The 23,120-nt window shown below is 41.2% G+C and overlaps 2 protein-coding genes and 1 long non-coding RNA gene across 8 annotated transcripts in view; 2 read left to right on the top strand and 1 right to left on the bottom strand.

Annotated features, from left to right (window-relative positions):
* Window positions 1-4,316, top strand: part of LOC147304078 (uncharacterized) — a 58,534-nt gene extending 54,218 nt beyond the window's left edge. For all 5 annotated transcript variants that reach the window (XM_086279766.1, XM_086279767.1, XM_086279765.1 and 2 more), the window contains one exon: window positions 1,554-4,316. In XM_086279766.1, coding sequence (XP_086135892.1) covers window positions 1,554-2,872 — 1,319 coding nt within the window. In that variant the 3' untranslated portion in view covers window positions 2,873-4,316. The remainder of the gene's footprint in view (window positions 1-1,553) is intronic.
* Window positions 4,317-10,612: 6,296 nt separating this feature from the next.
* On the bottom strand, window positions 10,613-13,704 carry LOC147304077 (uncharacterized). Its single transcript, XR_015126998.1, has 3 exons — window positions 12,678-13,704; window positions 12,252-12,314; window positions 10,613-10,635 (listed from the first exon to the last, which is right to left on the bottom strand). It is a non-coding gene; the product is annotated as an uncharacterized LOC147304077 (long non-coding RNA).
* A 593-nt stretch (window positions 13,705-14,297) lies between these two features.
* LOC147304076 (uncharacterized) lies at window positions 14,298-21,667 on the top strand. Of its 2 annotated transcripts, XM_086280248.1 has the most exons (13): window positions 14,301-14,728; window positions 16,541-16,574; window positions 16,654-16,731; window positions 16,821-16,963; window positions 17,053-17,175; window positions 17,265-17,322; window positions 17,465-17,626; window positions 17,765-17,815; window positions 18,045-18,181; window positions 18,297-18,404; window positions 18,548-18,605; window positions 19,891-19,956; window positions 20,034-21,667. In XM_086280248.1, exons 2-13 carry the CDS (start codon window positions 16,565-16,567, stop codon window positions 20,981-20,983), a joined length of 1,944 nt encoding a protein of 647 aa, XP_086136374.1. In that variant the 5' UTR covers window positions 14,301-14,728; window positions 16,541-16,564; the 3' UTR covers window positions 20,984-21,667. The 2 variants fall into 2 exon arrangements, with proteins under 2 accessions (XP_086136372.1, XP_086136374.1); XM_086280246.1 differs by having other exon boundaries at window positions 14,298-14,728; window positions 17,465-17,815.
* Window positions 21,668-23,120: the final 1,453 nt, after the last annotated feature.

Below are 23,120 nucleotides of genomic sequence, written 5' to 3'. Positions count from 1 at the left end.
GCCAAGAACATCACAGTGTAGCACGCTATTCTGTGATAGACTGACAAAGATCTCCTTGCTCAGGAAGATGCATGTGCAGGCCCATCTTAAGTTTGGCAGTGAACATCAGAGAAGACTTGGAAGAAAGTGCTGTGGACAGATGGAAATCAAAATTGCACTCTTTGGTAACTCGACCTGCTGTGTTTGGAGGAAGAGAAATATATGAACACCATCCTCATTGTCAAACTGGAGGTAGAAAAGATTGTTTTGGGCCAGTTCCTGGGTACAGGATGACCTCACTGCGTTGAGGGGCCAATAGTCAGGCCTGTGTACTGCCTAGACCTCAGATCTCAATCCTATTTTATAAAAAATAAAAAATAAAAAATACTAATAATAAAATAAAAGGGAGGTGAAGTGAAGTTTTGTTTCTTGGCTCCTGCTTGGCAACTCAAAAGCTTTATTTCAACTTTATTGTTTTAGTTTCTGTAAAGAGTGGTGGTCCAAACTCACTCTGGAGATTTCTGACCTGGGGGCCAACTACAAGAAACGTCTTACCACTGTTATTCAACAAGGGTTTCTACTACTAAGTCATTTGTTTGTGTGGTGATCAAATGCCTGTTTCACTCAATAGCACACACATCAATATGTAACTTTTATTTAAGGTGTTTTTATTGTTTTTTTTGGTTGATATGCTGTCTCTCCATAAAATGAAACTGCCCTCAATATTAGCTAATATTTACTGGTATTTCTCTGTATGTGAACAAGCTTACAAATTCAATGGTAGTTGTAAATAATAATATTGTTCCCAACTACATAAAATTTGACTTGAGCTCAACGCAGAACCATGTATGAATTTCTTGTATATTTCTGTTCTGAGTTTTAAATTTGAACGTGCCAATATAAATTAGATTTTTGTGCTATTTAAAGTGATTGATGGGACAACAACTTATCCTCTATTGAGTAACTAGTTTTAATTTGAGTTAGAGCAATACAAGCAACTATTGACAACAAAGCCTGCAATGTTGTTTTTGTGCTTCACCTATTGCAGTAATTTGAAGTGTAATGGTTTGAGTCAGGTGAGCTAACTCTGCATTTGGCTTTCTCTTGCATTAAGCTTCACACTGTTAGATTGCTTTGGACAGGAGGGGAGAGGAGGCTCAAAATAAAAGTGAGGTGAAGCTTGCTAACCTGGCTCTGCATGTTTCCATTTTGCGTTCTACGCCACTGGCAGACATACCGTATATGTATATATTTAGTATTAGTATATTAGTGCTGTAATCTGATTGGTTTACCAACCTCACCTGTGCTGTGAACTGCATGAACAGTGACAGTTTAACCGTGTGTTTGCGAGTGTATGATGAAATCAGCCAAATTCAGCGTGGCATCTACATTATACTAATGTGTAATATACGTTTTTGAAATTAAGAAACTTCTCCATGGGTTTGGAGATGGAGACTATTCAAAGAGTGTGGAAAGAAATTTTTTTTATTTTTTTTTTTATTTCTGCAGGCTCTAATTGTGTTGTGCTATTCTGTCCTTTTTTTTTTTTTTTTTTTTTTTTTCCTTTTTTTCAGCTCAACTCACACAGGAGCCTCAGTTAGAGGCAACTCAAACGGTTGGTGACTTGGATGGGTTCAAAGAAAGAGGACTCCAGAGTCCTCTCAATGTGAGCGGCTCCAGCTCGAAGGATGATCCTGTTGCCTCACTGTTGCCCCATCCTGGCTCATGTCTCAGCCCTGAAGAGACCTGCTATAAGCCTCCTGTGCAACCAAAGCTCACGCCACCAGTCTCTGACTATCAGCAGCCTGCCCTCTGCTTGCATGTGAAACAGGAAGAGGCGCACTCAGAACCAGCATGCTCTTCGGCTGCTAATCCTACTATCAGCCAAACGCTGTCAGTGCCTCCCAGAGATCAGTGTCTCCCATCCAGGGAAAGGCCAGCTGATACTTTGCCATGCATAAATGATGTAGACTGGAGATTGGTTAGACACCTGATTGCTGTGGTGAGAGAATGTAGAATGAAAGCTCCTGTTACTGTTGATACTTTGGACTCCTGTGCTGCCGGTTCATCTGAAAGTGTGGAAAATAGGTTGAATTTGCATACAGTGACAAAAACTCCAACTTCCTCTGGCTCATTTAAAAGCATGCCTCTGACAGGAAACCCTGCTAATGCAGGCAGTGAGAACCAACGCTTCAGTCTGAGTGGAAGCTCAGAAGACACTTCATCTTCCCTGGACCATTTGATGACTGGAAATCCTTTTAAGGTTGAAGCTGCATCTGGTGCAAGGGCTACTACCGCCACTGTTGAGCCCAAAGACCCACAGCATCCACCAACTATTGCTGATCAAAGAGTCTTTGAACATTTCAGCCCTGTTTGCTATACAGACACCAGCCATAACCCAGGACAGATCCCACAGCCACATGCTGACTCAGAGGCTGACAGCTCTGGAGTTGACCAGTTGCCCATCAGTACCATTGTAACCGAGAGGCTGACGCAAAGGTTTATGGGACATTATACAGAACAGCCCCACACCGAGGTGAACAGCAGCCATCAGGGCAGTTTCCCTACAATTTCTGGAGACAACCCCACTGACTTTTTGGTGCCTTCAACCGGATACGAGTCACACAGCCAAATGCCTTATGTCGCAAGTTCACATCCAGGGTACGCACCACCTCAGGCCGTATTAGGTTACACAACAGGAGAAAACCCTCAAGTTTATACTGGAGCTTTAAACCCAAGTGAAGGATACTCTGCAGCGGCAATCTACCCGGGAAATTTTTATCCACAGCTCGCCATCAGCCATTCAAGTTTGCAGTTATTTGGGCAATCTGCGGTGACTCCAGGATGGGTGAGCTTGGATATGTTGCACTACTACCCATCAGTGAGGAGATAAGTGACTGGTTTTTGGTTTTTCTACAAAAAAACATTTGCTGTTGTGCGTTTTGGCATTTGATTTTTCTCAAACTGTTTTTTGGGAGGGGGGGGGAATTAAAAAAAAAAACAAAAAAAAAAAAAAATGCCATATTTAGTGAGTTTTATTCTTTCAAAGTAATGTTTAAATGGATAGTTTAACATGCATGTTTATTCCTTTCTTTTTTCCCCCTTTAAAAAAAAAGAAAAAAAAGAAAAGAATTCATTATCTTATGGTTGGGCACTAGCTATCGTTAGCATTTGGAAAGCCTGAGGTGCAAATTGACACATTCACTGCCTTTTTCTCAGTATTTCTGTGTTTTCACTTGCCCTCCTGTACAGCATATGTTCTGATCACATTTAAGAAGCTAGATTTAGCCTGTTAAAACTCTTTGTTTTGTGTGTTGTTTTTTTGCCCTGTGGTTCATTTTGAGTAAAGCGCACAGATTTTCTGTGCAAGTAGCAAAAAGTTATGTTTAAAACTGTTTATATTCAGTATGAAGAGTGTGACGAAATCTCATTTATTTGTAGCTTGTTTTTAATCTGATAATAGCAGTTTTATATATATTTGTGGGTTTTTGTTTTGTTGGCTGATTTTTGATTTAAAAAAAACAAAAAGAAACTTGATGTTTGATTTTTGACCAGTTAATAATAGATTTTGTTTGTCTGATGAATAAAAGGGAGGTAAACTTCCTCTTAAACAAAAGTATTTTTATGGGGTCTGAGATGAAGTGTTTTGCTGTGTGCTTGCCTTTACACTAAAGGGAGATCTGTGTATGATTGGGCACAAACTTTAAGGGGAAGAGAGAGAGACAATTCTCTATTTTAATATTAAGCTTGAAACTTTTTTTTTTATTTTTTTTTTTATGGAGTTTATAGTGAGTCCTGGATCAGATGACTGTGAATCCTCCCAGTCATGCTGCACTAGGTCTAGCCTGCTTATCTGCATGTCTCCCAGATTGCAAGGTTTCTTCTTCACTCACTTTTTAAAAACACTGCATTTACTCATTAGTTGTTATTAACCTATCTTCTCCACGGTGTGTCTTTGTCCAGTCTCCCTTCCTGAACCTGGGTCTGCCAAAGGTTTCCTCCTGTTGAGAGGGAGGTTGTCCTTCCTGCTTTTGCCATAGCAATTGCTCATAGGGGGCCATTTGAGATATTTTCCCAGTGTTATTGTAGGGTCTTTACAATATAAGCCTTGAGGTAACTCTTGTGATTTGGTGGATATAAATAAAATTGAACAGAACTTATGAATGGTTACAACTGCAGGCATAAAAAATATATCTATATATTAATCTCATATAGAAGAGCAACATTTTATTTACACTGAAATAATGAATTAACAAGTTGCCAGGTAACAGATGAGGACCCAGATTAATGGAAGGACACAACTATTGTTGGTTTCTTCACAGCCATCTATAGGTCAAGGGTCCAAAAATAGGGGGGGGGGGGGGGGGGGAAAGGTGGCAGATCTCTGGGAGAAAACTCCTTGTTGGGACATAAAGGTCAGAAGTGGATGCAAACAGTAACTTGCATAAGGTATGCAGAAGAGCATCTCTGAAGGCACACTGAAGATTTGAAACCGATGCGCTGCAGAAGCTCTCACTGGATGTATGCCTGTCGCCTCAGAACAGGAAACTGATGCCATTGTAACCACAGTGTACCGATCTTGTAACAAAGCTGTTGCTCCCTTTGCTCTATTGCCCTGCTGATTATGAAAGAACACCGCAGTGTTATTTTGTTCTGTCTCTATATTAACAGCGTTTGCGCCTAATGAGTATGTCAGGAAGTACGCATTCTGTATCTGAGGTAGAGCAGGCAGGTTTTTGACTGGTGATGTTATGTGTACCCACAGACGTTGACATAGATCGTTTAAACTGTGTAGGGACTTGTGAAAAGACGCCGTGTTTTCCTGGAAAATGTGCAAACGCCAGATATTAAAACTTTACACCAAATGACAGGTTGGAAACGTTAGGGGAACATACACTGTTTAAAAAAAAAATATTTAAAAAACTTCATATGGGTTATGATTTTGGTTCTGATGTGCAATGTAAATGTTCCCTTTATATTTATATTTAAATTTTTTAGCAGCATCGTTGGAGGGCAGAAAAGCATAAATGTGTTTAGCTGTGTCTGCAGAGTAGAGCGCATCAAAGCACTTTGAGACCATTCTGAAACAGCATTTTCTCTCTGCTACAGTAACAGTAAAGCTAACGCTGTAGATGATGACCCAGAATGTGGAATTAACCTGAAGGTTGAATTTCTTTCTTGTGCAATCTTTAAGAAGATGAACATGACCTTGACAACTGTGCTTAATACATTCAGGTTTATCCACTTGTCCCCCTGTGCTTTTGTTTATATTGAAAATGAGATATTTCTCAGTGTGGTAGGAATATAAGCGTGGGAAAGAGGAAAGGAGAGCATGTCTGAGGCAAATTGGGAGGGTTTTCATCAGCTTGTGACCGGCCTCCCACACATGTGAGGTATTTGTTGGAACTTTCAGGCCAAGCAAGGCCAGACCTTGGAGAACTTCACAGCAACTACTTCCTCATAAATCATGCACAGTTGTAGCAACTTGACAAAAAAACCCTGCTACCTGTCTGTTATGATATCAAAGCTGATTTTTCCCCTTATGTCTCACTGTGCATGATGCTGTGTGTTGCATAAATATAACCTCTGTGACCTTTGGACTTCAGTTTAAAACATTATGTGTCAAAACCATAATCATTATTCATTCAGGAATCATCAGTTAATCCATGTGTTTCAAGGAGCTTTATTGTCCTTCGCATCACATGTTAACATGAGGTGGAATGAAATTATGTACACATGGTCCCAGAGTGAAAAGAAACAAAATAATGAAGAAACAGAATTTATTTATTTATTTTTTTTAAGTAATAAATGAATAGTTGGGGTTTTTAATTTTATTTTTGTTTTGTTTTTTTGTTTTTGCTTTTTAACAAACAGGAATGACAAGTCATAAAACAATACAAGAAATAATACTATAAGTAGAGTGCAGCAACCTGAGTACCAGTATGGAGTATGGGTATCGAGTGTAGGTATAAATATACAGGGAGTGCAGAATTATTAGGCAAATGAGTATTTTGTCCACATCATCCTCTTCATGCATGTTGTCTTACTCCAAGCTGTATAGGCTCGAAAGCCTACTACCAATTAAGCATATTAGGTGATGTGCATCTCTGTAATGAGAAGGGGTGTGGTCTACTGACATCAACACCCTATATCAGGTGTGCATAATTATTAGGCAACGTCCTTTCCTTTGGCAAAATGGGTAAAAAAAAAAAGGACTTGACAGGCTCAGAAAAGTCAAAAATAGTGAGATATCTTGCAGAGGGATGCAGCAGTCTCAAAATTGCAAAGCTTCTGAAGCGTGATCATCAAACAATCAAGCGTTTCATTCAAAATAGTCAACAGGGTCGCAAGAAGCGCGTGGAAAAACCAAGGCGCAAAATAACTGCCCATGAACTGAGAAAAGTCAAGCGTGCAGCTGCCAAGATGCCACTTGCCACCAGTTTGGCCATATTTCAGAGCTGCAACATCACTGGAGTGCCCAAAAGCACAAGGTGTGCAATACTCAGAGACATGGCCAAGGTAAGAAAGGCTAAAAGACGACCACCACTGAACAAGACACACAAGCTGAAACGTCAAGACTGGGCCAAGAAATATCTCACGACTGATTTTTCTAAGGTTTTATGGACTGATGAAATGAGAGTGAGTCTTGATGGGCCAGATGGATGGGCCTGTGGCTGGATTGGTAAAGGGCAGAGAGCTCCAGTCCGACTCAGACGCCAGCAAGGTGGAGGTGGAGTACTGGTTTGGGCTGGTATCATCAAAGATGAGCTTGTGGGGCCTTTTCGGGTTGAGGATGGAGTCAAGCTCAACTCCCAGTCCTACTGCCAGTTTCTGGAAGACACCTTCTTCAAGCAGTGGTACAGGAAGAAGTCTGCATCCTTCAAGAAAAACATGATTTTCATGCAGGACAATGCTCCATCACACGCGTCCAAGTACTCCACAGCGTGGCTGGCAAGAAAGGGTATAAAAGAAGAAAAACTAATGACATGGCCACCTTGTTCACCTGATCTGAACCCCATTGAGAACCTGTGGTCCATCATCAAATGTGAGATTTACAAGGAGGGAAAACAGTACACCTCTCTGAACAGTGTCTGGGAGGCTGTGGTTGCTGCTGCACGCAATGTTGATGGTGAACAGATCAAAACACTGACAGAATCCATGGATGGCAGGCTTTTGAGTGTCCTTGCAAAGAAAGGTGGCTATATTGGTCGCTGATTTGTTTTTGTTTTGTTTTTGAATGTCAGAAATGTATATTTGTGAATGTGGAGATGTTATATTGGTTTCACTGGTAAAAATAAATAATTGAAATGGGTATATATTTGTTTTTTGTTAAGTTGCCTAATAATTATGCACAGTAATAGTCACCTGCACACACAGATATCCCCCTAAAATAGCTAAAACTAAAAACAAACTAAAAACTACTTCCAAAAACATTCAGCTTTGATATTAATGAGTTTTTTGGGTTCATTGAGAACATGGTTGTTGTTCAATAATAAAATTATTCCTCAAAAATATAACTTGCCTAATAATTCTGCACTCCCTGTAGGTCTAAATAAATACTTTAGCAGCAAAGGGCATGGTGACCAGCACTGATAAAATGACAGTGTCAGTAGTGATTAAGGTGCTACAATAGCAGTTCTTGTCCATTTATGTATTGAGAAAGTCTCACAGCTTCTGGAATGAAGCTGTTTCTCAGTCTGGTGGTTTTGCACTTGATGCTCCTCAGCCTCCTGCCAGAGTGGAGCGGACAAAGAGTGTGTGTGCTGGGTGAGTGGGGTCCTCATGATACAGGTGGCCATCTTCCTGCCTCTGGAGGTGTATATGTCTGTGACGGTTGGGAGGCTGCCTCCGACAACTCTCTGTGCAGCCTTCATCACCCTCTGTAGAGCTTTCCTCTCTGCCACAGTGCCGTTTCCGTGCCACATATTGATGCCAGAGCACAGAACACTCTCCACCGCACATCTGTGAAATGAGATGAGGACTGAGCTCTCCATTCCCACACGCTTCCACTTCCTCAGGAAGTAGAGCCTCTGGTGAGACTTCCTTATCAGGCTGGAAGTGTTGTTTTTCCTGCACCAATCCTTTAAGTGTTCCACCTACTTCCTGTAGCCAGTCTCATCATTGTCTGCAAACTTTACAATATGACAGCCTGGGTGGTTGGGTGAGCAGTCATATGTAAGCAGCGTGAACAGGAGGGGGCTTGGCACACAGCCCTGAGGCTAGCCAGTGTTGAGGACTATGGAAGATGAGGAGACGTTGTGGATCCTCACAGACTGCGGTCTGTTGGTCAGGAAGTCCAGAACCCAGTTACAAAGAGAGGAGCTCAGTCCCAGGGTCAGCCATTTATGTTTTTGATTTTACATCATTTACACTAAAAATAAATAAATTCTGGAGTCTTTAAAATGATATATACAAAACACAGACTGATATGTTTTTTACCACCTTTATACTCCATTTGAGAACTCAAATCACTCCCTACTGTAAGTCTTATTCAACGCGGACACCCATCGGAGCGACTTAGTATCTCAATATATTAATAGGTACGACTCATCAATATAGTAAACGTGAGTATCTGCCAGAGAAATATTCTCGGTGTGCTGTGTTTTAATCAACAGAGTTTTCATGGCCACATTTTGAATTCAGTGGAAGGTGGACGGTGCCTGTGCTCCTCTGATGGACGATGCTTTGACTCGGGAGTGAGATAGTGGAGTCTTACAGGTCACCTTTTTACCACTGATAGTGGTAAAAAGGTGCCTGGAAAGCAGTTTTTTTTCATAGCTGAACTCCAACAAGGGACGAGATCAGGATTTTCATTTTATAGAAATTAGGCTGAGTAGTTCACTCGCCATAAAAACGAGAGCAAAACTGTATGTGTGTGCTGTTGGGGAAATGAACAGTTTTCCACAGGCAAGGTTAGAAATGCAGTTCTTTAGTTACATAGTATCATAGTACATATAGAGTCATAGTATCTTTATTGTTTACAAGCATGGACAGAAACTTGTACAGTATCCCTTATATCACAAATCAGAATAGGATTACATTTGTATCGCATTTCTTACCATTCCTCAGGCTGTCCTTAGACTGGTACCAGCTGGCCTAAACAGCCTCCCTCATGTTTGTTGAAACCTTTTTGCTTTGTCTCCGCAGCATTTGTGGAAGACACAAGGTCATTCTTCTCATGAGATAACACTAAAGTCTGTGCAAGGCCCCTTCTGGCTTTGTTTTCAAAGAAATGTTAGCACAGAGGCGATTCTAGGATCAGAGCTTTGAGGGTGCTGAGAACCCAGAGAGCTGCCCAGCCATGCAAGATCATCTTTACTCATCACGATGAGACTTCTTCCCTGTCAGTCCCTGCATCCTTAAATGTCTCCAGTCGTCCCGAGTTCTCTCTGACTGTCTCCTAGGTGCATTTAAACCCCTCCTACTCAATGTCCTCGTCGTCTGTTGTCTTTGTGTCTGTTATCAGTCATCATAATTTTTTTTTAAATTAAATCATAAGATTCTTAAATTCATCAAGTCTCTCTGTGCCTGGGTCCTCGTCACAAAACATCACATCGCTGTTTTGTGCATTTTAACACAATTTCAATCAATCAAAGCTTTATTCGTCACATGCAGGTTGCCCTGCAGTGAAATGGGACCCCCCCCCCCCCCCGACCTTACACATATAGCACAAACATTACATGGGGATACAGGTCAGAGATTGGTAGAATCAGAGAAAAAAAAACATTGAAATGTACACTACAATGGGGAAAGTACAAGAGGAAAAAAAGAGACCCCTACTCATGCTATGCTTCCATGGTAGGACAGCATGAGAACAGGAAACAAAAATACTCCTCTGCACAAAAAAGCACATAAATGTCCACAGCACAACATTGTGAAGACATGACAAGCCACAGGGGTGGGTGGGGGGTGAGGAGTAATCCGAAGCGAACACAGCAGCCGCCCTGCACAGCGCTACCATTCCAGCGCGGCACACAGACCCGCCGTGTTCCCTCGCAGGAAACGAGCATCAAAGGCGTTGGAAAGGGAGGGGGGATGAGTGAGTGCCTATCAGTGTAAGTGTATGTGTGTGCGTGTCCATAGTTCAGCTGAGACAGTGTCCTTCGCCCTATCAGGCTAAGTAAACAGTCCTCCAGCCAATCCAGGTGTCCTTGCATGGGATGGGAAGAATAGCCGTAACACAGTTGTTATCAGGGAGTGATTGTTTGGCTCCAGCCTTGGGCCTGCAGCTGGCGCCGTGATGGGGATCCGCAATGTTCATGTTGATTTTGTTGCGAGCAGCCCAGGAGAATTTTCAGGCTGCCCTAACACCGACACTGGTCTCTCGATCTCCCGTTGGAGAGTCGCGAGCCTCCCCATGATGGTATCAAACTTCTGTTCCATGGTGTTATCATTCTTTTGATTCTGAGACCTCACAACTGCAGTGATCCGTTCCGCGATGTCTTCCAACTGTCGCTCAAGGGTCTCATTTTGAGCAGGCCTCTCTCTGATGTATCCCCCCATACGCTCAATGGTGTTGTTTTGAGCCTTCACAGCAGCTGCAAGCGTCTCCAAGGTGTTGACCATATTAGGTTCGTTGTGAGAGGTTGCGCCTCGTTCCATTGCTTCGATTCCAGCGGGCAGCCTTGGGGGGGTTTGAACAGCCGGTTCCGCTCTCTTCCCCAAATCCCCACATTTGTGAAAGAAAAGCAAAACACTTTTTTGAAAAGTCTGTAACAAAACCATCAAATCTGATAAAGGTTATTTAAATAATCTTAAAAGACTACTATTGCAAAAGAAGAATGGATTGGAATAAAAAAATACATATCCTAATCTTAATTACTGGGGGAGAATAATGAATGATGCTCATAGTGAGTAAGAAGTAAAGTGAGTGCATTTTTTTGGACAGAGATTCACTTTTAATGTGTATGTATAATATAATACAGATACATAAAAAATACACTCCAAAAATAGAAGTGTTATGTATGTGTGTGTGTGTCAAAAGGTGACCCTGCGAAGGCTCCCCAGACCTGCTGGCACTAGGGAGTCCAGCAGTTCACCTAAACAAAAGGCTCTTATACTCAAACAGATATAGATGTGTTTACCATACCACATATCAGAAAGAGAAGGTGCGACCTCTCTCATGACCTTAGAATATGTGTGGTATGCCAGGACACTCTGTGTACCATAAAAGAGGAGTACGTTCACTCTTTTCCAGAGTGTCCTGGCATACCACACATAGTCTTTGCAGACTACTAAGGGTCAGACATTCTATCTGTGAGAGTTGATATTTTTTATATTGTCATTTATGCTTAGATATATATAATCATTTGTATGCTGATAAAAATCATTTTCATTATTAAGTCTGATCAGGTCTGCACTTGTGTACCATGAGATGAGAGGAAGCGGCCTCGACATTATAATTTCCGTTATAGCTTTAGAAACCAGACTGTTCTGTTCTATAAAAGTGTGAGACTTCACACCTTTAAATGTTCATTTGAGACATGAACTATTGCAAGCTCCTGTTTTTATCGTTTAGCAAGATGCTTACTTCTGCTTTTCTGCATACCTTTTCTCCATACCTCATACACACACATTAAGTTCATTGAAAGGTTGTATGTCTATGTATGGTATGGCTGAAAACACACACATCCCCACACACAGAATACAGATACATTGATGCAGATATGCCTGCTTGAGAATGTCACGTGTATTTGCAATCGCATATTCATGTATGTGACAATAAAAAGGGCTGTAGCGAAGGAGTCAGTCGAAGTTGGCCGAGTTCAGGTGAAGGGATCTTTTAGATTTTTTCTTTTCTTTTAACCTATTTTCTGTTTCACTTTAGTAACAGGTTGGAATTTTGTGTTGTAAGATTTATGAGTTTCATGCTTTCATAGTGGTACTTGGGAGAGCTTGACATTTTCTCACTGTTTGGCACTTTCTGATGCGCAAATGTGGTGCATGTACTACAGCAGTCATAAAGACAACTAGATGGTCCAAAAGTTGGCCTACCTATTATTGGCTGCGGTTTTAGTAGAGTTTTGGCTGAACCACATTAAAATATATCAATAATTTTAATCTCCCCAATCAATTATAATGTTATGTTGGAATGTTGTTAAAGAGGGTAAAAAAAAATGTATCAACCCGGTTTGTTTTTCAGATTCCTTATAGCAGCTTTAATATATGGAGAACACAACTTCCTGATTGTATGAGTAAAATTCAGTCTTTTTTTCTTTGTCAGTTTAACAGTTTCTGTTGTGCCTGTCACTGTTCCCTGTCTGTTTTCTTACCTGGTTCTTCCTGACCTTGCCCTTTCTCCTCACGTTCCCCTCTTTCGTCTCTCCCTCTTTGGACTGACAATCATACACAAATAGATTGGATTCAATTAGATGAAAAATTACATTAATATGAAAACAATACTATTAAGATCACTAATAAAAAAGTCATCTCTCGGTGTACTTTCAACCAAAAGGCAAATAACCAAACCACATGTACACCTAATAAAAGCAATAAATATTGAAACACTGATCCAACATTATTCTTGACTGACGGATCATTTGATCTTACACTTTTACCTGGATGTGGCTCCTTTTTTTTTTTTTTTTTTGAAAAAACTCCCTTATATCCATTATGAACCTGGCTGTCTCTGTACACAAACACACACACAACAGGAGTTATAAGGCTAATGGGCATCCAGTCAGTTAGCTAGTTAGTACCTTGGGTTTAATATCGTCACATGACAAAATAACCAACGGACTGTAGGGTAGCAAACATCGTCGTAAAAGTCGAAGGAGCTTGGAAAGAAAAGCATCTGGACTTCTTTAAGTTGCTTGAAGACGTTTCACCTCTCATCGGAGAAGCTTCTTCAGTTCTAAGGTCAAATGGTGGAGAGTCCCAGATTTAAACCCTGTGGGAGTAGTCCCTCAAGAGGGACAAAATGGACCCCCTAATGATCCTCTACCTAATCACATGAGCCAAGGTGTGAAAACGGGAGTGGGTCACAATCAGCCAGGGTTTCGGGTGAGCTCATTGTGAAACCTGGCCCCACCCTATCATGTGATTTCTTGATGTCAGATGGCCCAGGGTGTGAGTGGGCATTAAGGCGTCTGGGAAGGGATCTCAAAACTGGATTATAGATGGCAGACAGTTGGTGTCGTAAACCACCGCCTCTGTTCAAAGATGGTCGCTCACAATGGACATAAATGGCATCTTTTACTCCTCTTTCAAACCATCTGTCTTCTCTGTCCAAAATGTGAACATTGGCATCCTCGAAAGAGTGACCTTTGCCCTTTAGATGCAGATAGACTGCTGAGTCTTGTCCCGTGGAGGTGGCTCTTCTATGTTGTGCCATGCGCTTGTGAAGTGGCTGTTAGGTCTCTCCAATGTAGAGGTCTGGGCATTCCTCACTACAAACTAAACTCAGGAGAGTTTTCTCCAAGCACGACATCCCAGTGTATTACAGACCCAGCAACACACTCAGACAAAAACCAGTTCATCCGAATGACAAAACTCCTGAACACAAACTTAACAATTAGTGTATGCTGTACAGGATGACTGAGAATCTTCACAGACATATCGTCGAAAAAAACGTTTTCAACACTGCAGGTTACCTGGGTGTAATGTTTTTCAGCTAAAAAGAAACATGGTCTGACTTCTACCTATATAAAGAGTAACTGAAGGTTAAATGCAGCTAACATGTCCTGTTTTAAGCTACGCACTCACACATCCACTCTGCTGCTTCTCGGCCACCATCGCTCTGGCAGAAAGGGCGCTAGAGTCAGTTAGGGGAGAGGTGGGCTGGACCAAACCATTTCTTTTGGGGGGGGGGGGGGGGGGGGATAGCTATACTTTTGTTGTTGAACTATTACGTCTCAACCAAGCACTGTATGGTTTTTATAATTTTAGTAGTGTGTCACACAAATAGCAAACATTCAAACAGTCAAAAAAAAGTAAAAAAAGTTTCAGGCCGATGAAATAATAGAAAGCATAGAAATAAAACAATAGCCAACTGAAAATTGGGTATTAATGTATGTAGGCTCAAAGGGGGGAAAAAAACAAGAAAGCTAATATAAGTTACAAATAAAGATTTCTCAAAGACTCATATTGAACAAATTGTACATTAATCTTCAGTTTGGGATAATAAAGTCGTTTATTTCCTCAAGCAGCTTGCAAAATATCTCATCCTTTCACTGCTGTTTCTGTCTGTGTGCTGGGAACAGACAGTACAAACAGGACATGTCGGCCTTGTGATAAAAGATTATGACTGGAAGATGAGTTGAATTCAGTCTGAAGGGGTGTGCAGTTATAAGAAAATTCGTTACAAACTGCTGATGCACATAGGTGGATCGACAATAATGACATGAGGAGAGTTGTGGCACAACTGGTCTTCCACAGCCCTTGAAGCACAGCTACTCCCTCTCTTGGCCAGCTCTCTGAAGACAAGGGTTTTTGAAACAATGCTGTGAAGTCACAAACTTCAAGATACTTCAACGAGGAAACAAGCAGAAGAGCCCTAATTTTCTGACATCAACAGCCTGCAGCAGGATCAGCGTGTCTTTCACTTTTTACCTTTAAAGAATGAACAGATTAGACAAAGCATGGGGGTGAAGCAGGTTAGATGCGATTGCTTGGCGTTCATTATAAAGGTGGGTGTGGCATAGACCACCAGCGGACGGAACATGTGACGCTACGCTGTCTTACTACTACCAGCGTCGTTTGAATCCACGGTTAAAGCTCACTGCAGCTGCGAGACCCTCCAGCTCCACAGGTAAGCACCCAACCTAACTGCTTCAGCATACTGCGGTATTAGACACCACGGAGAAACTTTGTTATCCAGAAAGTAGCGGCTCCGCGTTTGTTTAATGTTCCTGCTCACGTTCCTCCTAAAGTTTAATTAGTTCATTAGTTAAAACGGACTTTTTTTTTTAGTCAACTCTGAGACAAGTCACAGCAACAAATCCTCTGATATTTTGTGCAATATGTGGACCTTTGTTTTGCGTCGTGTCCAGGACGGCAGGAAGCTGCTTTAACAGACTGACATGCAGCGCCACCCGATGGTGACAGTGTAATTGCAGCTGCATTTCCTCCCATCTTTCTTTCAGCTTTATTTCAAGGAGTTTTACAAAACTTCTGAATTTAGAATAATTTCGAGTTTTATACACAGTCACCCTCTCAATTTTTAGAGGCTCAAAAGTAACCGTACTAACTCAAATAAGGATTGTTTTTAATACTTGGATGAAACTCTTGTGTTTGATGTTTTTAACCCATGGGCATCATCAGGTGCTTTACTGCAGCCACCTTCAGTTACTTGGTTGAGATCAGTTGACTTGTGTGGAGTTATGTTATATTATATGTGATAGTATTAGCTTGCTGGGTTATATAGAGTAATAATATTATCTAGCTGCATTGTAGTATGTATTATCTTAGGGTCAGGCCTTTGTGCAAAGACAGCCTTCTGTGTGAAGCTGTAGGAGAAAAATAGTCAGAGAGAGAAAACAGCATTTACAGGAAATGGTGCAGAAAAAGCATCACTAACAGCTGTCTAACACATCTGGATAAGTATAGAGTGGAAAGCAGAACTAGGTAGCGAAGCTTAAGGTGCCTAAAGAGTTCATTTAAAAGCCACCTGCATAGGTAAGAAATGAGGGCACGTGCAGGGAAGCAGAAGTTGGGGAGGATAACCACGCAAGGAGGTGTTTTTATTGAAACTGCGCATGAATAATTTGGACAACAACACAGAGTACTAAGCATACAGGAAAAGCAGGTGTGAAAGGAGGAAATCTGGTAAGAAATACTATATCTGTAACAGACTGAGGGCGCACCCATCGGCTCTGCAGGAGGTTTCGCGCTGTGCGCATCTCCCAGGTACATGGTGAATAAAGAATTGTTGGATTGAAGCGTTCTGTCTCGAGTTGTTTCTTTTACCAGGTCAGAATCCAAAAATCAGGGAGGGACAATCGGTCCGACACTTGCCTTAGCTGTGTTAGCTGTTTCTTTGTTTTGAAAAGCTCAGGTTGCTTTTGCAGCGTGCTTGGGGTCATTATTTATTAGGACTGTGAAGCGTGGTCCACATTTAGCAGCATCTGAGCAGAAAGTGTAGCCCGTGAGCTGTTTCTCCTGTGAGCATCTGAAAAGTGTGGACTAGAGTTTGGCTACCGTCAAACTGAAAACGAGCTGAATTTCTTTTCAGTGAAAGAGTCAAAACTTGTTTAAACTTTCATGCTTTAATTTCAGTTGTGAATAACATGTAGGTTTATAACATTGCATTTTTATTTATATTTTACTAATAAAAAAACTCGTTTATTTACAGCATCCAGAGTTTGTTTTTTTTAATTGGGTTTGTAATTTGTTCCCATTCCCTTAGTTGAATCTATAAAAATGCCAACGATAACACACTGCGATTGACAAAAATTGTATTTTTGTACCAACAAGGAGATTCCCAAAGAGCGATTAGCCAACACACACAGTATGAGAATCCCCCTCCCTACCAGGAGACATCTCCCGTGTCTCTACCATAACTCTGCATGAGGTGAACAAACCAGCATTGCTTTGAAACTTAAGCTCCATCTTGGGTTTTCAGGTGGTGTTTTTCTACAGTTGCAGCATGCAGCCAGGTAAGTCATGCCTTCTACTAACTGTATGTAAGCTTGCTGCATATAGCCCATTCTCTTTCTGTAATTCCTCCATTTGTAGGTGTTTTAAGAAGAAGCCAGCTGCTGGATTCTCTGAAGGCGTACCTGAGCAACAAGGAGAGACTACAACCCATAATAGGTGTGCCGCAGCAAATCCCACTTTTAGTGTGTAAACGGTTCTTTATTCAGTGTGTGCTGAAGTAATATGTGTTTTTAATGTGCACTTAGGCTTGGGCTGCATTACAGAATGTGTGAAGGCTGGTGCGTCGAGCACAGAAGCGCTGTACGTGTGTGGGGCGTGCGTGTGTCGCCTCAGTAAGGCTGACATGCGTAACCACATACTGGGAAGTCTCCACAGATTCAACTACATTGTAAGTAGTACTGGAGAAGGATTGGTGACAGCAGATCATGTGCTGCGTTGGATTTTACTAACAGATTATGGTTTGTTTGTTTTTAAAAGAAAACCTGGCACCCTCACTTGGTATCAAAATGGCAGGAGAGCTCCGACCTGTCCAAGCTGGCGTGGCCGCTGATGGAGATGGCCAAGAAGCTTGAGGAAAAAGAGGGACCGGGAGACATCCAGGTCTGTTGCTTTTATTGTGCGTGCTTTCTTGTAGTCATAAACTGCAAATTATTGTGGATGCTCATATGTTTTTGCACCTTCATACGAAGTTGTTAGAGGTTGAAGATGGTGTATACCAGAGGATGGAAACATCCAGTGAAAATGACGGTCAGTGAATGTTTGACTGTTCTTTCCCCATCTCACTGTCTTCTATTGATTACTCTCACTTTTTATGTTTTTGGCGATTTTTCTGCATGCACGTGATTATTTTTCCCTTCATAAGTATCTTTTCATCTCTCTGATACTGCAGCAGTAACTCTCATAGGTTCCTTAAGAGATGCACAGGGTGAAACTGAGAGTTATCCAGAGACTACAGCTTTGCACTATCCCACTGAATCCCAGAGGACTGTAGTGTTTGCACAGAACCAGCCCACACTGTCCAAGAAATCCTTCAAGGCTGACACAAACTCAGGCAAGATCTCAGCGCACACTAACAAGCCAGCACCGCAGCTGATGCATGCAAACTTTGATCCTTCTGTTAAGTCAGAGGTCTACTTAGTCAACCCGTTCACATCCCAGTTGGATTCTCCCGAACCCTTTGTGTTTTCAGAGCACACCAGCAGCTTTCCTGATGACTACACTGGAACCAAGACTCTCATAGGTGAGAACACACAAAGAATGGCACCAAAAGAGTTAAAAAAAACAAAAAATAATAATAAAAAAAGGCCTTGAAGTTGCACGGTTGTGGCGGACTGCAAACTCTTTCATGTGCCTCTCCAGTAAAGTTTCTCATCTCACAGTCCAACTCCAGTCTCGAACCACAGCTGGTGATCGTAATTCCCATGAAATGGAAATGTTCTTTATTTTTTTGTTTCTCATGTTTTCAACAGGTCTCGACTGTGTGGTCGAGTATAGAAGTGAAGATGGCTGCTCTTACTGTTTCTTATGCCACTGCTGCCGCATCAAATCCAACAAGAAGGACATCACTGAACACCTGACCAGCCCCTCACACCTCATCAACTACTTGGTCTGTTTGTTCTGGATCAGTTACCAGAATAGATTATAGCAAAGGTTCTTTAGTATTATGCATGCAAAAAGCGAGGTAAGTATAGTTTAAAGTTAGTGAATATAATCTTTTATAGATGGAAACTCATCCTGAGGAGGTGACTGCGGAGCTTAAAGACAAACCTCACCTTCTTCAGTCTTTGGCAAAGAAAGTGGAGCGAGAAACGGGGCGAGGAGAGTTGAAGGTATCCCTTTTTCTTTGCAGCACAGAATTTCCTGCTGGGATTCTGCCACATGTGACGTGACTCTCAGTGTCTTTTCCCCCAAACAGTCTTGGTTTCACCTGTACTCGTCTGTCCTTTAGTTTATAAACCTCTCATGTTCTCAGGTAGTGCATGTTCCAGAAAACCTTTGTGCGCTACTCACTGGCAAAAGTTACCACTGGTGTAAGTATGGGTTATTTTTCTTTTGCTTGGCCATAAACCATTCACTTCATTTTCTACATCTCTGCTCTTGTAAGTATAACATTTACCTGCCTCCTTTTTTTTTTTTTTTTTGACAGCAGGTCTGTGATAGATCAAACCACTGCAAAAAACAGGCTTTTTTTTTCCTGACGTGTCATTATTGAAACATTCAGTTAAAAAGCAGGACAAAATAGACCTATCGTAGAGTTGTTCTACAGGCACAGACACAGGTACCCACTCAGTGATTTGTTGAAAGTGTTATACTCTAAATACAGTTGTGGTCAGAAATCTTTTTTAAGGAGAAAAAAAAAAAAAGAGAGAAGAAGGTTACATCCAGTCATCCTGGGCATGAATATCATGGCATTTCTGGGCTTTTAATGATTTCTTTGAACTGTTCTTTTTCCAGGGTGAAGTGATTGATTCTTTGAGTTCATTTAAATCTGTTTGTTTCCTGGCACAGAACCAGCTTTAAGTGTAGTCCACAAATTTACAAATTAGTTGAGGTCGGGACTTCGGGAAGGCCATTCCAGCAGCTTAATATTAGCCTGCTTTATCCATCCCCAAAACCAATTTTTATTAACTTTTTGAACCATTATATTATTGGCACATCTGTGTTCAATTTGAACCATCTAGCTGTTAATTTGAGGTGAAGTTGAAATATGTGCTACCACCACAATACTTGAAAGTTGGTGCCATGCTCTCAGGTTTGAAAACCTCACCTTCATAGCTGCAAACAGCTCGATCTTTCTGACCATAAAACGCTTTGGTTTTATGTTCAGCTTGACGGTGTCAATTTTTGGAGCACAGGTTTCTTTCTTGCAGTATAAACCTGTGGACCGTGAATGTGTTCCTGGGTCATTCCTGAACATCCCAACCAATTTAAAAATGTCAAAAGACATTGTGGAACCTTTACCACCACTTATTTAAAAATGTAAGCGAGTGTATGTATATTTATACAACTGTATACTTATGTGTACAGTTATGCTATAACTGGATTTTTACAGAGAAGTGTAACTTTTATGCCGTCTGAATTTTGCCTGGATCACGTTTTGTCAGTGCATCTTTGGCACTCACCATGCAGAGTGTGTCCTTTGTTCAGTGCAGTTTCCCACTTGTCAGGGATGTCGGCTCTCTAGATTTTCTTGTATTCATTAATGCCCACTTGAATTTTTTTTTTTTTTTTTTTTCCCCCCCACCCAGTGTTCCTTGCATTTCTTTATTTTATTTTATTTTTGTATGCCACTGTATTGTTTTGGATATTTTCCAGGCATAAAGATGCTGCAATCTGGATGGAAAGGTGCTGACATTAAACAAAAGGAAATAGATGCCAAAGGTTTGTATCTTTGCAAGCTAGAGTTCACACTTTCTCAGCAAACTGCTTTTAACTTATTCCTTTTCTTTATGTCTAAGGGCTGAGCATGAACCAGACATCCGCTGAAGGCATGTCAGAGAAATGCACTTTAATGAAGTCAAAGAGGAAGAAAAGAGTAAAAGCAAAGAGAGAGACTGTTTTTAATGTCAGCCTGCCTATTACCAAAGGTTTATTACTGATGAAGAGGATGTCTTTCAGCAGCAAAAGCCTCCCTCCATCAGCTACATCCCCTCCCTTTAATTTAGATCTCACGTCCTCTCCGGGGTCAGAGATTGTGGAGTTAGACTGTGATGGTTTGTCATCTGAACTAAACCATGCAGAAACCTCTCCACTACAGCACAGCCCCTGTGATGGAGGTCCAGAGACTGGTGGGTACACGCCAGAAGGAAACTTTACAATATTAGCTGTGCCATCTTCCTCTAACTCTTCCTACGGACATAGGGAGTGTTGGACCGAGGAGGGGTATAAGCCAGCTGCAGAGGATAAGAATGGAACAAGAGAGCAGGGTTTGAGAGAAGAGGCACGCATAGACGCTGGTCCACATTATTACCAACAACACTTTCAGAATCTGCACATGCCGTGCGATAATGCAAGTCTTCAGACGGGCAGTGTAAGTGGGTATTACGATGTATGGGGTCATCTGGGTCCTTATATAAATAGTGCTGGTGTGAACATGCTAACTCAATCAGTAGATCCCTGTGTGTACAGCGGCAGCATTGCACACTACACAGCGCTCACCAATGACTGTGCCCAGGCAGCTCCACACAATTATGGGATACCGACTACATCTTATGAAGCCAGTCAAGGACCGCGTGGGTGGATGTCTTACCCCAGCTACAACACTGGCTCTCTGGCAAACCCTGGCCAGCACTTTCTCCCTCCGGTCTGCAGTAGTGTTACGGACTGGAGTCTAACACACTCTTATGCCTTCAGCCAACCTTCTAAACCTCAGTGTGCTGTGTCCCAAACTGATCTGTATTTCAGCTGAATCAAATCACATTTGGATGGTCCAGCGGGGGATTTACTTGCAATGTGACCTTTTTTTTAAATTTTTTTTTTTATTATAGTTCTGCTGATTTCTGTAATGAATGTGAGCCTGCTGATGGAGGTGCAGTAATATAAGCAGTGTCGGGGTTTTTTTTTTTTTTTTTTTTTTGTTTTTTTTTTTTTTTTTTTTTTTGTCTGCTGGGACTTTTAGGTTTAAACTTTGTGGAGACTGAAAGTCAAAGAGCACCAATGAGGTGAAACAGCACTCCTTATCCACTAATCCAGTCGTTATAAGAGAAGTAGAAGAATTGAAGATACTGAGCATTTAAATAGAACTCACTCGTGTATTTCCAAGTTCACATTCAGTGACGGCTGAGAAACGTGCCCATAAACACTAAACAGCTGCCTGTGTGTATATTTTTATTCTTTTATTGTGTTTGTTATGAAGTTGTTCAAACTGGCTATTTGTTTTCTGTTTTTGACCGTTACAGCAGTGTTTGTTTGTTTGTTTGTTTTTTTTGTTTTTTTTTTTAAATCTACATTTATGCCTTTTTAACTCCAGAAAACAAGACAAATGTGTGAAACATCACATTAGGTTTAAGTGGATTCACTGTATTTTTTTAGGAGAAATATTGAGATATGTTTGACTGCTTTTATGAAATTAAAAAACAGTTTTTTAAAACAGTTCTGACCCGTGTGGCTGAATTTTTATTTTATTTTTTTTTGCACCAGTAGAGTTTGAACTTTAACCAATTATGTGACCAAATATCGTTTTCCTTGCAGGTTCAAACAAAAGAGTTTGTTATTTTTCCTTTCAAGCAGTCACGGTAGGTTATGTAATGTCCTGTGGCGTAATACTCACAAGCTTGCTCAAATTCAGCGAGGAAACACAAACTTTGTCCACTCAGCGATTAATGCAGATCACTGTAAAAAGCCAGTCTTACTGTAAATATTAAAACACGTTAATGGTTCTGTGTTTGCTTTGGAGTAAGTTTGACTCTGTAGTACGCCCATTATTCAATACCTTGCAGAACCATGTTTACCAGCAATAACGTAGTGGCTTTCTGTGCAAGCTCATCTTTTCAGTTCTGAGGTCTTGTGGTGCAACTTTGCAAACCTAAGCTGTGCTGCCGTGTTCTTTTCTCCTGGCGACCATTTCAAACAAGCCACATTTGTTCAGTCTTTTTGAAATTGTATCTTTTCTTTGCAGCAACACTGGACACAGAAAAGATACAATTTGGGGCTCTTTACTGCTGGATTGATTGTGGCATTGTGTTAACACAGATCAGTTGCCTACCAGTAAATTGCCAAAACCTCTGCTTATATAGAGGTGCTCACACTTGCTGATGATCAGTTAATCAAGTGCATTTGATTAGCAGCACCTGGCTCCTATGGAAACAGCATGTACTAAATTTGTGAGCTATCTATGAATGTGAATCACACTTCCAGTAAATCCAGGTAGTGCTAGATAGTAACTGAAGGAAACGGTTTCCAAGGCCTAATCCGTGGATCGACTTCCTTCGAGGCGTGGACGTCTATCAGCAGAGAATGTACCTTCACCTATCAGCAGAGAATGTCCCTTAGTCTGTAACACAGTCAAATATATTCTCAAGCAATATTCAAGCATGCCATTCAGCGTGTTAGTACGAGCTCGGGAGCAGCTTGGGAGAACAAGAAAACAGAGACTGCTTCAGGTTGTCTTCCCAAATTGACTCAACTTTATTCACAAGTACAACAGTTTATATAGAGGGTAAAATTCATGAGACAGCAGATTTATCAGTTTAAACCAGTACAGACCAAGATAAGGGAGCGTCTTCCTGCCCTTGGGTGAAGAAGCATCCTTTGTGTAGTTTATTAGTTCAGCTACAATTGTGATTATCTCAGCGACATATTTTCAAGGCACAAAATAAAGAGTTCTTTCATTAGTGAAATCTGAAACAAACCATCTGGCCTTCAACAGGCGTCTAAAAGATTAAGAAACTAATGTAGCTGAGGGAGTGATCTCTGTGGTATTTCAACCTTGTACCAGCCTGTGATTCTCACACATCAATTCTTGGGTCAAAGAGAAAAATAACTAAAACAAAGGGGCCTTATTGAATGACAGAGTTTTCCTGTATAATGTCACTATAAAACAATAT

This window comes from Aulonocara sp. 'chitande type north' Nkhata Bay, linkage group LG22 (assembly GCF_057382095.1).
Source record: "Aulonocara sp. 'chitande type north' Nkhata Bay isolate Kocher_YH1m ecotype deep benthic linkage group LG22, A_spYH_male_GT1.1, whole genome shotgun sequence".
Lineage (NCBI taxonomy): Eukaryota > Metazoa > Chordata > Actinopteri > Cichliformes > Cichlidae > Aulonocara > Aulonocara sp. 'chitande type north' Nkhata Bay.
Note: the sequence above shows the minus strand (reverse complement) of the source record. Positions and strands in the feature narration are given on the sequence as shown.

What these genes read in the sequence shown, in the direction of transcription:
- LOC147304076 (XM_086280246.1), top strand. An exon ending in AACATCCAGTGAAAATGACG is followed by an intron (nt 17,323 to 17,464) that starts GTCAGTGAATGT and finishes CTGATACTGCAG; the next exon opens with CAGTAACTCTCATAGGTTCC. An exon ending in CGGGGCGAGGAGAGTTGAAG is followed by an intron (nt 18,405 to 18,547) that starts GTATCCCTTTTT and finishes TCATGTTCTCAG; the next exon opens with GTAGTGCATGTTCCAGAAAA.